This window comes from Lonchura striata, chromosome 11 (assembly GCF_050655825.1).
Source record: "Lonchura striata isolate lonStrDom1 chromosome 11, ASM5065582v1, whole genome shotgun sequence".
NCBI classification, from domain to species: domain Eukaryota; kingdom Metazoa; phylum Chordata; class Aves; order Passeriformes; family Estrildidae; genus Lonchura; species Lonchura striata.
Window position 1 is genome coordinate 24388015 of NC_140713.1, and position 14026 is coordinate 24402040.

General features: G+C 48.3%; 1 protein-coding gene across 11 annotated transcripts in view; it reads right to left on the bottom strand.

Moving 5' to 3' along the window:
* Positions 1-14026, bottom strand: part of ANKRD11 (ankyrin repeat domain 11) — a 136302-nt gene that overhangs the window by 101614 nt on the left and 20662 nt on the right. For 10 of the 11 annotated variants that reach the window (XM_077786396.2, XM_021526920.3, XM_085589987.1 and 7 more), the window contains exon 2: positions 5708-5787. Coding sequence is in view for 5 of the 11 variants with exons in the window: in XM_085589987.1 (XP_085446113.1) it covers positions 5708-5743 (36 nt within the window). In the remaining 6 variants the exon portion in view is untranslated. Of the gene's footprint in view, positions 1-5707; positions 5788-14026 lie in introns of those variants that run through there. The other variant, XM_085589991.1, reaches the window with a different exon arrangement.

Genomic DNA, 14026 nt, shown 5'->3' on the forward strand with positions numbered 1-14026 from the left:
TCAAAACACTCCTTAAAGCAGTAACTTGCTAAACACAATTCAGCTTTGGATTTCTGGAGAAGTCCAGCAAGCTACCATAAAACAGGGATAGCACCCAGCATCGAAAAAACCCTGCTGGAACACCCGAGTGAGTCCTCAAGCATCTGGTTAAGCCAAGAAGGAATCAGGCTGAGCCAGCAAAGCTCAGCCCTTGTCTTCCCGTTGTTCCAAAATCAAAGCTCTGCCAAGAATTTAGCCAAGGAAACATTGCTAAGGCCTGCTGCCCACCTCCACACTCAGCATGGAACTGCAGAATGGTTTGGGTTGGAAAGGACCTTAGAGCTTGTCCCACCCCACCCCTGCCATGGGCAGGGACACCTTCCACAAGACCAGGTTGCTGCAGGCTCCATCCAGTCTCACTTCAAACACTTCCAGGGATGGGGCAATCCAACATTTTAGACTTATTTTTCAGAATTGTTTCCTGGTTTTGTCAGAAGTCCCCTTCCAAAGGCTATCAGTGAGGCGGATCCATCATTTTGCCTTTGCTTGAAATAACCATTTCCCACTTTTCCATGTCCTGTTCCAGGTCCAAGCTGCATTTGACTGTGTCAGACACTTGGGTGGCTCAGTTAAATCACCTTCCATACAAGGTTTCCATAAATTCACACTTAGGGTCTCCTACAGAACCCCTCTGAGCCACAATTCCCACCTCATTCCCACCTCACAGGGTGCCCAGCAGCTGACCTGCTCCTTGGACAATGACTGTCCCACCTGCAGCCCCACTAAAGATGCCCAAGCCACTGATGCATCTCCCTCAGCCATCCCCGTGGCAGGCATGAATTCCCTAAACACAAAACCACTCCCCCTCATTTAAAAAGAACTTAAAATAACTAAATCCAAAACAACTCAAGGTTTGGACGTCAAAACCTCAGGATCACCACTACCTACACAAAAGGGGAGGGAACAAGAACATCCCAAGCTTTATTCCAGTACAGAAGAGAGCCTGGTCCTCCCTGTGGGCCTTTGGCCCGCGAGCTCTGGAGGTGGGAACATCTTGCACAGCTCCTGCTGCCAAGAGCATCATCTGCACTTAATCACCCCACGATGGATACCTCTGGAAAACAAGGGATTGCAGCCATAGCATGTGTCACGCTGCCACTTCACTCCCCAGCCAGTGTCACTTCCCCAGGGCGGAGGCCACAACTTTCAAGAGCAGGCTTGGGTGCTCTGTGGAACACCCAAAAATAAATAAAACCCTCCTCACCACCCCACAGCCTGCCCCCCAGCACTTTTACTTTCCCAAGAGGTCACACCCAGGAACACCACTGCACAACAATGGAAGCAGGAACTGGTCCAGAAACCCAGGGATCCCTTCCCCAAAAACCCAGCCTCTCTGTGTCACCCAGGCTGGGTGGCTCAGGACACTTCTCTGTGAAATAACAGGCTGGCAGTTTCTGGAAATGATGATCCCGTGCACTGTGTGTTTTAATGAACGTGTTCCTAAATGCAAACATGGTTTTTTAGGTGTACATTACATGTCAGTTGATCTTAATCTACAAATTCATAACCCAGAAGTATGCATTTTTCAGTGTACGTTACATTAGCTGATATAAATCTACAAAATCCTAACTCAAAAGTATATTTCTTCTAAAAATGAGATTTTTCCGATCATACTATAGCCCCCCAGAGAATAAAATTATTCAAAACCAAGCAGATTCAAAGAAAAAACCCAACCAACCATTTTGCTTCTTTTCAAGCAGTTATTGACAGGTTTTCACTAGTTCTAAACACTACAGGAAGGAGAAAAAGGGCCGTATTTGGTTGTGGGTTGCTCTCACCAAGAACTCTCATCTGTGCCATGGTGAATAAATGGACCAAAATTACACCCAAGGAACAAGTCAAGCAAGACCTTTTTCAAAGCAGCCCCTGCTCAGCTCAGGTCTGTTCATTAAGGTGCTGCATTGTGCTCCAGCTTGGCTTATTAGCAGTGGAAAGGTCAGGGAAAGTGAATTAATGGAAGTGCTGCACTCTCCAACATCTGACATGCAAGAGAGGAGCCTCCCTACCTACATTGCTCCTGAAAGGTACCTTCAAATTGAGGGCATGTAGGTGGCACCTGCCAAAAGTGCCATGTGAATAACGTTGGCAATTTAACAAATTCTAGGAAAATACAGAGAACTGTAAAAGCAGCAATTCAACCACTCAAAGCAAATGCTTGTGCTGAGATTACAGTTGAAAAAGCAGCTTTTTCATGGGGACGGGGGAAAGGATTTAAAGCTCTTTCCTGTAGGTCTCAGCAGGGTTTTGTGTCCAGAAATTCAAGGCTTGTTTGACCCACAAAGAACTCCAGGCTCACAGTTAAGCCACCTCTGCTTAACCTCTGCTGGCAGTGAAGATATGGGTTTAAAAGTTAAATTTAGACTGTGTCCCTTCAGAGCATGGCCACACAAACATTTACTGCTCCTGAGGACCGTGCAGACCCACCTCACACGCAGGGAGGACAGAGCAGGAGCTGGGGTGTTCCCCAGCAGCCCAACCTCCCCTTCCCAGGCCGGGCCACACAGCAGAACAAACCCAAACTGCTTCTGCTGAAATGTTCAGGGCAAACCTGCACAGCCACCCAGCTGCTTCATGGAGCCTCCAAAATCTCTGCTTTTCCAAGAAAAACGGCTCCAGCAGAAGTCAGCAAACCCACAGGCCACACAACTCTGCTTTAATGCTGCATTGAACCATGGAATTGTTTGGGTTGGGAGGGACCTCAAAGCTCATCTCATTCACACTCCCAGCCATGGGCAGGGACACCTCCCACCATGCCAGGCTGCTCCAAGCCCTGTCCAGCCTGGCCTTGGACACTGCCAGGGATCCAGGGGCAGCCACAGCTGCTCTGGGCACCTGTGCCAGGGCCTCAGCACCCTCACAGAGAAGGATTCCTTCCCAATATCCCATCCAGCCCTGCCCTCTGGCAGTGGGAAGCCACTGCCCCTTGTCCTGTCCCTCCAACCAGCCCTCCTGGAGCCCCTCAAGGCATTGGAAGAACCTCTGGAGGCCTCTCCAGTGTCTCCTCTCCCACAGGCTGAACAACCCCAGCTTTCTCAGACTATTAATCCTCCTTGTACATGGCTTCCCCTCCCCAGGCCCTGCTTCATAACACACCAGCTTCTCAACACAAAAGCCAACATTTCCACACCCCAGGACCCCATGGAAGCTCCCCCTGGCTCCACAATGACCTAAAGACTCAATGTGCACTGCACTGCCATAGGGTTTTCTTCCTGGAGGGCAAAAGAATTGAAACCCAGGGGGGAAAAAGGCAGCAAGCTCAGAGGAACACTTCCTGCAGAGAAATATCTTCCTGGTGGAACACTGAGCTCGATTTCCCCCAGAGCAGTAAGACCTGAGAACAAGTTTCAGAGCGTTAACAGAAAAACACCGAGCAGTTAAGTGAAGTCACGTTCCACCTAAACAACGCTCCCATTATTGCAGCATCTGACTTTCCGAGGACAATTCAATCCTGGCAGCGTGTATTGTAATTGCTTTTCCACTCCAGGCCTCGGCTTTACAATCGTGCCCTTCTCGGGAGGTCAGAACGCGCGGCTGCAGCTCGGAAAGCAATTCTGCTCCTCATTCATCCCTTTAATCCCACACCTGCATATTCATCAGCAACTCCCTGAAACACCACTGCCAAAGCCACCAGCAAAGCTGCTGCCTGGAGAAAGCCTTGACCCCTCTGCTTCCCCAGGAAGGTGTCAAGAACACGGTGGCACCGGTCAGCCACGACGGTGCTGGGGTGCAGTGGGGTCACCAAGGGCCAGGAGAACCCAGAGTGGTGCAGCCACTCCTGCTGCCAACAGCAAAAACAGCAGCAAACACCACTGCCCAGAGAACCCCAGCCCTGGAAGTCCAGGGCTTGGAGCAACCTGATAGTGGAAGGTGCCCCTGCCCACAGTGGGAGTTGGAACAAGAGGAGCTTTAAGGTCCTTCCCAACCCAAACCACTCCATGACTCTGATGACCTGGCTTGCTTCAAGCAAACCCTTCCAAACAGGGCTCTGCAAACACACCCGAATTTTGGGTAAGTTTTTGTTATCCTTGTTTGAAAAGAGCAGTTTGCATTCAAAAAGCTAAACGTCACTTACTCCAAAACTCGGAAGGAAAAATCTTTGTGCCCAGCTATGAAATAGGCAACAAACAGCAACCAGCCTGATTTAGAATTGATGTCAGGGCTGAGCTGGGTTTTTCAGGGCCCTGCAGAGCTCCCAGGAAGGAGGACAGAGCTCCCACACAAGCCAGGAAAAGGGCTCACACCTGATACACTTTAATTACCTAAGGACACCACGAGTCACCAATGCCTGCTCTGCTTTGTCTTACTGTGAAAGGCTTCTCCTGCTATTAATATTCACCAGGGGAAGCCAAAATAACATCTTGTCTGCATCTGAATACTTCAAAATTAACATGGCCACACTAAACACAACGATTTTTAATTTTTTCCTCAAAATGCAGGACAAAAGACACCTATCAGCCTGCCAAGGCAGGGCTGCAGTGCACTGAGCAGCTCTCCAGCAGCAGCCTTTCTCTTGCTGACAGCCTCACCACAAATAATCCCACTGAACCCAGGGGTCAGCCAAGGACCCAGAGCCCCAAGGCAGGAGCCACACTCTGTGTTATCCACTGGGAGCCTTCTCCATAGGATTTCTGGCCATGCTGGGGGTGACACTGAGCTCCACACAGCTCCTCTTGACAGGCTGAGCCCACCCAGCCTCTGCTGAGCTCCCACCACACCAAACCACCAGCACAGCAAAAACACCCAGGGAGAACAACCCCTGCCTCTGCTGAGCTCCCACCACACCAAAAACACCCAGGGAGAACAACCCCTGCCTCTGCTCATCTCCCACCACACCAAAAACACCCAGCCAGAACAACCCCAGCCTCTGCTGAGCTCCCACCACACCAAACCACCAGCACAGCAAAAACACCCAGGGAGAACAACCCCTGCCTCTGCTGAGCTCCCACCACACCAAAAACACCCAGGGAGAACAACCCCTGCCTCCAGCCCCAGCCACACCACCAGGATCTCCAGGACAGCACCAGCCTCACCCACCCACTCACACAACACAGAGGCAAAAATCTCATTTTTCTCCCTAAATTCCACTCTACCACAGCCTGTTATTTCTGCATCTGTTAATGCTCCCAAAAAGTTGAATCCTAACATTGCATCCAACTGTATTCTCAGCAGATTGGGAGGTTTCTCTGCCCAAAATGAAATGTAGGTGCCATCTGTTTCAATTAGGCTAATCACAAGGAGACATAACACGAGGAAACTTAGAGACTTTGGGGTGTTTTCAAGATATTTTGAAAGCAAAGAGAATGAAAGAGGTATTATTTAATACTCAGCAGTCAGCAGGACCAACAAGCTGCACAGTCTGCTGGGCAAACCTGTGCTGGAACTGCCCACGCAGGAAAGTTCACTTTTATTTCACTGAGGTCAGAGAAAAACTTGCTATATTCAAAATTATCTAAAATTAACAAGACATCTCAGGACTACAGACAACTCCCAAAATATTCTTGGTTAGTACCTTTTATATATTCCATAGAACATGCAATTTTTTGCTTTCAAATTTCAGAAAATAAAGAAAAACATTTTACAAAGGCAAAACCAAACAGTCCAACAGAGACACAAGCACTTGTGAGGGAATAAACCAGAAATTTTGGACAGAAGCAAAGTCAATATTTACCGATTCCATAGCTGAAAGCTTTTCTTCACAGGACATATATTAAAATCCAACAGAGGTGTGTCCCAAAAACGCTGTGCAATCTGAAAAACACAGGAATTTGTTCATTATAAAATTAAAACAAGTGAATTTTATTCACAACACGGACACAGGATTTGAGTACATGAAGGTTACCAAGTACAAAGCCTTGCCTAATCCACAAATAAACTTCCTGATAACAACTCTGCACAAACAGAGGAATAAAGGAAAGAGTGGAAGCATCCACCTTCTTCTATAACTTTCTGATAATATTTTTTTTTTAAATCACCTGCTTCAAGGTTCCTGGAACCATCTGGGTGGGCTTAAAGGCATTTTTTTTCACAAGTGAGGGTGTGTCACTCCCCTAAACCCTGAGCAGCTCTGAACCCAGAGACAGGCAGGGCCAGAAGGAGCTCCTGTGCCTGGAATTCACCTTCCCAAACATCCCCCATGGAATTACCCATGGCACAAGCATTCTCTTTTCAAGCACACTTTGCTCTGAACAGCAGTGGGTCTATTACAAAGCTCTAACTTGATTTTTTTTTTTTTTTTGACCAACTCTTGCTGTACTTTTCAAGGATGTTTTTTCCAGCTACAAATACCCAAAGTGAAATTTCTGACGCGGGGCAGGAACCAGCAGGAGCTCTCAGCACCCAAGGCAAAGGGGAATTACATTCATTAACTGGCACACATGAAAGGCCTGGCAGACTCCAAGCCCAAAACCTGCACTCCTCACCAGTTCCCAAGCTGGAGGAGCTCGGTGGGATGGTGAGGGACCCATAGGTATGGAGATGAGCACCCTAAGGCACTGGGAGCACTGGGCCTTCCCCAGTCCCAGTGATGTTATTCTGGTCTGCTTAAACATGTGAAAGGGTGAACTGCCAGCTCCCCAAAACCTCATATTCCATCCAATCCCTGAGCACTGCAGACACACCGAGGGACACAGTGACCAACCCCTGCTCCAGTTACAGTGTAAAAAAAATAAATTTCTTGCCTTGCAGAGCTCGTGACAATTTTATGCTTTACCGCCGCTCGTCACCTTACAAACAACTTGTGTGATGTAGCTGGATTTGAACAGCTGCTTTCCAAGGGATGGTTCCTCCCAGGAACCATCCAGGAGAGACTCTGAGGCCAGCTGGGACTGATACACAGAGGAGGAGATGGGAACCCTGGGAGAGCCTTGTTTGTTTTGGGAAACTTTCACTCCCCAATGAAAAGCCAAAGGGAAGATGTCCAGATGAGCAATGCAGCTGCATCCAGGGCAGAGCTGCTTCCAGCTGCGCTGGGAGAAGTCTTGGGAACCTCAGTGAAAAGGAACAGGCCAAAATAAACCCCAAAAGTCACAGGAAGATGTGAAAGCCCAAGGTCCTGACTCAAAGAAAGGAATCCTACAGCAGGTAAACTTCTCCAGATGAGAAAAATTGAAGTTTTCTGGTATTTTCCTTTGAGAAGAGTAAAGGAGATACAGACACATGGCTACCTCGTGGATTTTTCCAAGGTCAAGGAGCCCTGGGACACTGAGGGATCCCCTGATGGGAACTGCAGCCCTATGGAGCACGATGGCAGTGCTTGCACAGCACCTTTTCCAGCAGGATTCCCTTACTCCTTTTATCCTCTTCTCCATAGTAACAGTCACATCACTAATTAGCATTTCAACAGCAAAAAGACAAACTGGGGGGGAAACAGCTGAACTTCCAACTACATTGTCTGGAAATGCAGCAGTGCTGCTGGCTGACAGTAGAGACTGTCAGGGAATGATGGAATTTGAGTTGGAAGGACCCCAAAGTTCATCCCATTCCATCCCCTCTCATGGGCAGGGACACCTTCCACTGGCCCAGGCTGCTCCAGCCTGGCCTTGGCCACTTCCAGGGATGGGGCAGCCACAGCTCCTCTAGGCAATAACTGTGATCAACTGTGAACAGAAATTACCAAAGGGTCTACAGAAATCAGTCCCAGGACACTGATGCACCATTTTCAAGGTCTATTTACAGCTGCTTGCTGGCCCATGTACAGCAGATTTATTCATTCCTTGGCTCACATATAAACATACATAAAGTATCATAACGCTGAAACAGCGACCACACGTGAGCCAAGTAATTTTCACAAGGAACATGGCACCGTTTTTAATGAAATTGTTATCAAATCACTCAGGAATGCAGCAAATCCTCCAGTGGGAGATGCCCAGCACAGCCTCACTGGCTCTACGTGGTCAGGTCACTCGCACAACGTTCCTGCTGCACGGATTCCAACATTTCCATTTAAACCCAACTCCACTTCCAAAAGCCACATTATAATTAATAAACACATCTAGGCATCTCATTTTGCTTCAGCTGATGAAAGTGTATCACTTCACAAAGTACCATCGCTGTCCTTGTCCCTCCTGGGAACCTGCAGGGCTGACCATGGACAGTGCTCCAACCCTGCTGAGCTCGTGGTCCCGGCACACACTGGCCTTTAAATGGTCATACAAACACCAAATAACCAAGGGCTCAAAGTGGCCAGATTCTGGTTTAAAACAGGTTCAGTCTTGCAGGACTTAGGATACTTTATTTTCTGTTAACACGAAGCAACTTTGGGCAAGAGGAGGGTTCCACCAAAATAAATACAAGAATGTTTAAATTTCTACATTTTCCTACCAAATCATGGTCTTAACACTGACCACAGGGTCTGTCGGCACCTCCCTGAATCAGTGATTCTTGTTGCACCCACACACAGATCAGGATTTCACATTCAGAGCACAGCATGAAACTTCTGCCAGCATTCCATCAAAAAAATAGGAATTACATAATTCAAACCTCCTTAATAAAAGGGTATCTTGTAACTTCGCAGAAATTAGTATTTCAAGATGGAAAATGCTTTACAATCCCAAGCTGTGACCTAAAAAATACTGACATTAGCTATAGACTCTTCACACCAGAGCAGCTGGGATGTGGCAGCAACACCAAGTGGTCCCAGCAGCGAGGTGGGAAGTGGCTTCCTTGAAGGAATAAACCAGTTCTGTGCAGATGCAGAGTCCCCTACAAGGGTCCCCATGAAAAATGTGTTTGAGATTCAATGGCTTCATACACCTGAATGTTCTAAATTTGATCAGTAATGCAGAAAGTTTCTGCTTAAATCTTCATTGTACAGGGAGCAGGAAAGAAGCCACTGCTGCTGTCTCATCCCAGGAAATCCAGAGGCCAACGTCCCCACAAATGTGTGCCTCACCATTAGTGTTTCTTTGAGGGAAGAAGTTGTATTTGGTCCCTAAGTAAGACTTGCATCAGTTCAGATTTTACAGTGATCCAGAACCAAGCAGCATAAGAGTAGATCAGAGATTTCGATTCTGGCTTAGACCAACTTTTGAATGGAAAAAAAAAAAAAATCTCTGGGGAATAAGAGAACCTTTTTCCACAGCACTCATCTGCTTCCCTCAAAATAATTCCAGGAAGAGACAGAATTTCAATAAGGCATCTCTCTGAGGGCTCCAGTGGAAGGAGACCCAGGGGAGCACCCGAGACCCACGGAGCTCCCGCGCTCAGACAAGCTCCATTACCTCCCGTACAGAATCAAGGAGGAACAAGTACAGCAAATTTGGAGGGAGGGGAAATTTGGAAGTGTTTTCCAATGCACTCCATAGGCACAGCCTGACAGAGCACAGCCAGAGCTTTCACCTGCTGAAATGGGGAAAAACGCTTAAAATTCCACTGCAATTCCAGAAGCTGAGAAAATAGAGACTGGGGAATGGGGGAAGAAGCATAAGCAGCAGCATTACAAACCCCAGGTATCCTCCATAAATATCCATGGGTTCTTTCTGCTGGAGTTGGGGGAAGAAAACATGCCATCTATACAGAAAGAGTGCAGAAATCCCTGTCTCTGGAGCTCTGCCTGTCCCCTCCCAGTGAGAGCCAGGACAGCCATGCCCAGCACAGGAGGAAAGCTTTCCTGGCCCCTCAAGGGATGGACAGTGAATGCAGCTCATCAGATTTGTGGCAATTTCCCTCAGGAGCCTGGAAAAGCACCCTCAGACCACTCCATGCAGCTCAGGACTCTAGAGAGGAGGGAAAGAAGAGGTGCTGCTGTCTAGATCTGAAGGGGGATAAAGAGTTGCTTCCAAGAAATCCACATAAATTTGAGATAAATACCCTCTGCAGCCTATCAGGAGCTCCCAGCACAGCCACCTCCAGGCACACACACAGAACAAATCCTCACGTTCCCACCCTTTTCAGAGAAATTCCAGCACTGGAATGAGCTCCAGGACCAGCCTTTCACTACAATTTATGAATATTCCTGCAGCAGTCACAACCCAAGTATGCTCAAACAGCAGCAGCTACCCAAGTGAAAAGCCAAAGCACAGAGAGAATTCCACCAGTCCTAAAAAAAAAATCACCTTTCAGTGTGCTTGATTGTGACAAAATTGTAGCATCAAGTAAAATTTAATTAGATGGCTTTCGGAACGAAAGCAGGTGATATATTCTTGAAGTTCCTTTATTTTGCCCTGCAGATAAGATGTATGCTGAGATCTACAGTTTTTAAAGCTTGTGTTGTCTGTGCTACTCAGTAAGAAATACAAAATAAGCTGATACTGTACTCAAAAACACAGACACTTGTGTGGGCTGAAGAGCCCAAGGTTTAATTTGTCCCACTGCAATAAGCACAAAGGGTAGGAGAGATGTAATTCCTGGGAAAACAAACTGTCCTTTAATACTTTTAATGGAAAGAATTGCATGGACAATGCAGTCCCTAGGAACTGGGGGTTGACAGAAGTCTAAATTCAGGAATGACCAAGCTGTTTGGAGATCTCCAGTGAATTGGGGGAGGTCAGACATCACAGAATGGTTTGGGTTGAAAGGGACCTCAAATTCCATCTCGTTCCTGCCCCTCCTTGGTCAGGGACACCTTCCACTATCCCAGGGTGCTCCAAGCCCCTTCCAACCTGGCCTTGGACACTTCCAGGAATGGGGATTAAGGTCCAAGATGTTGAACTTCACTGACCCAGTGAAGGCAAGAAGGGTGGAGGTTCTCTGGAATTAAAGCCATAATTTAAGATGAGCTCACAGCTGCTGTCATAGCTCAGCCTCCTCCTGCTTTCCATTGCTCCTAAATATGAGTGAAGTGGGACAAACACGTCCTTGTCCTCCCCAGGCTGAATCCCTCACCACCAAGTCCCACTCAATTCCCTCAGTTCCTCTTCCTAAGGGAAGCAGGAGGGTGAATAATGCCACTAGGCCACAATGAGCTCTGCTTCATTTAAAAATGAAATCTGCATTTCTTACTCTGTGCTTGGTTTTAACACATCGAGAAAATACAATTTTTCAAGAGAAAAGAGTGACAGACAGACACATTTGTCACCTTTGCAGCCCCAGACATTTGCATCTGTGTAATTTCATGGCAAATTGGATATAGGTTACTATTAATATCTGAACTATTTCCTTTCCTTTGTGAATGCTGATTGGTGAAAAAGATGCAAGCATCCCATTTTAAAGCACACTAATTAGCCAAGGAGGAGCCAAGGAAGTCACTGATCAGCCTTCAAGAACAGCCAGGCTCCCTCACAGAGGGAAAAAACACAGCAAACACCCATGGACTGGCTCCTGGCTGGATTCTGAGCTGGCTGAATATCACCTCCCCAGCCAAGAAAACTCTGTGGTGACAGCAGTGTTACAACCAGACATTTCAACAACTCAAATACAGGTTTATTAGGAATATGCAGGTGGCAGCCCCACACCCAGATATGCAAGATCAGACATCATTACCTGGCTGGACAATCCAGGAGGTCCCCAGAAAGCAACATGAAAAATGTAATTGAAGAATGTGCCCAAGTCTACAATTCCTGAGTTACAAGTGCCTTACAACCACCTCAAATTACACAGCAAAGAAAGAGCTGAAAGGAAGCACCTCCTTGATTTCCACACAGCATCCCTCCCCTATTGTCTGGGGCCTGGCAAGTTAAGGTCAGAATAAAAGGATTCCTTAAAAATCCCACATACATTGAAAGCACCTACAGCTTCCACTGATCTTTCTTCCTTTCTATTCTAAGCCCTGAACGGGTTTAAGTAGCAGTTGTCATCATTAAAGAAGCTGCTGCCCTCCCACTCTCCATTCTCCCAGGAAAGGAGCATCCTGGCAGCACCAGGCACAGGTAAGAAGGAGCAGCTGCTGTCTCACTCAGGGCACAGAAATCCAGGCTGGAGAGGGGTGTGAGGAGGGCACAGCCCACCTCAGGCACACGGGATCAGAGAGCACAGCTGGATAATGAACTAAGGAAATATAATAATAAGTAATAATGCTAAAACAAGGATGTCTGTGCCCTCTGAGGTGCCCTGGCTGCTCAGAGGGGCTTGAGAGTGCAGGTTCTGCCCCTGCCCAGCTTCTCTCTCGGGCACTCCAGAGTTGCCCATGAGGCAGCTGAAGCTGCCAGAGCAGCAGGAACCTCCTGATGCTCCTCTGGCCACCGCTCCCTGCTCCGAGGGGCTGGCTGGGCTCCTGGCCCTGGCTGGAGGGTGGGGGAGCCTCAGCCCTGCACCCCAGGAAGGGCACAGCCCTCCCCTCCAACACAGGCCATCCAAACACACAGCACAGAGGGTGGCAAGGAAAACGCTCAGAGGACAAAAGGACAGAGTCAGGATTAAACCCAGTCCCTTGATCCCCGGCCAAATGGCCGACCCGTAAGCCCACGCAACTTCCAGAGCCAATTTAAAATCCTGAGTGTGGTACATTTTAGGTTATAAAATCATATTTAGACACACATTTTGAAGTGTTCTTTGCTCTGCTGGTGGCTAAAAACAATTCCTTTGTCATCAAATCTTGCTTCAGCAAGCTGACGTGACGTTTTTAACTCAGGAAATAAGATAATTATGGTTCAAGGTAAACAACTACAACTGTGCATCATAAACAGTTTCTAATTTTAAGCCTGAGTCCCTCTAATGCCATCCATACTTTAAAGACAGTTTCCTTACAAATGGTTCAGGCTGTCTGAGCAGCTTGTGACTGAGCCTGTGCTAATGAGCAGCAGCAAGGCAGCACAGCCAGGGAAAACAGAGGCTGGTGGAGCAGGTGAGCTCCTGTGTCAACATCACAGGATGGTTTGGGTTGGAAGGGACCCTAAAGCCCATCCAGTGCCACCCCTGCCATGGGCAGGGACCCCTTCCACTACCCCAAGTTGTTCCAAGCCCTGCCCAGTCTGGCCTTGGACACATCCAGGGGCAGCCACAGCTTCTCTGGGCACCCTGTGCCAAGGGTTCAGCACCCTATAAGAAAAAAATTACACCTAATATCAAAGCTAAATCTTTCATTCTTTCAGCTAGAAGCTGGTCCTCCTTGTTCTGCCACTCCAGGCCCTTCTCCAAACCCCCTCTCCAGCTCTCCTGGAGCCCTTTTATCACTGGAAGGGGTTCTAAGGTCTGCCCAGAACCTTCTTTTCTCCAGGCTGAACAAGCCCAGCTCTCCCAGCCTGTCAAGGTAAGCCAAACATCAAAGGGGAAAAATACACTGAATCTTAAATAGGTGGAGAGGCAGAAGCCATGTCTGCTGGAGCAGGGAGCTACGCGTGCTTACGCAACCCTGGCTGCGAGTCAGCCCGGATCCAGACCTCAAACGCCCCACTGGCACCAACAGCAGCAGCTCAAGTTGGAACTTGAGCTTTCAGCAGCACTGAGCTGTTCAACACCAGGCACAAAACGCAGCTCCAGCCCTCAGTGCTGTGTCCAAATCGGCCCTGGCGCTGCTGCTGCTGCCCCAAAACGTTCCCAAAGTTACCTGGGAAGCAAGGCTGGCAGGAAAGAGCAGCATCCCAGCTGAGCCTGCAGCCAGGAAGGCTGGAGCACACGGTGTGAGCGTGGCTGGAGCTCCAGGGAGGTGTGGAGGGCACGAGCTGTGCCTGCCTTGGGGATGAATCACTGTGCTCACAGGTAGCAATAACTCCAGGAGCCCTGTGAGGTGTTAGCCTGGCAGGCTCCCATTCCTCCCCATCCCAGGAAAACGTGCTCAATTACAGCCAAACGAGCCCAGCTGAACGGGACAAGGTGGCAGAGCAACCCATAGAGACAAAGCATTCTTACAGGGCTGTGCTGGAAGAGCCAGCAGTGGTCAGAAGAATCCCAAAATCCAGTGGTGGGAACGCTCCTGCAGGAGCCTGAACGGCGCAGAGGAATCATGCAGTGGAGCCAGGGCAGCCCGGGAGAGCTTGCTCCTCCAAAACTTTTCCTCGCTAAACAATTCCAAAGCACTCCACCCCATTGCTGCTATTGTTGTCAGAGAGGGAATTCCAACCAGAACAACGATTTTCCACAACATTTTTCCGTTGGAAGAAGAGAACTGGTAACA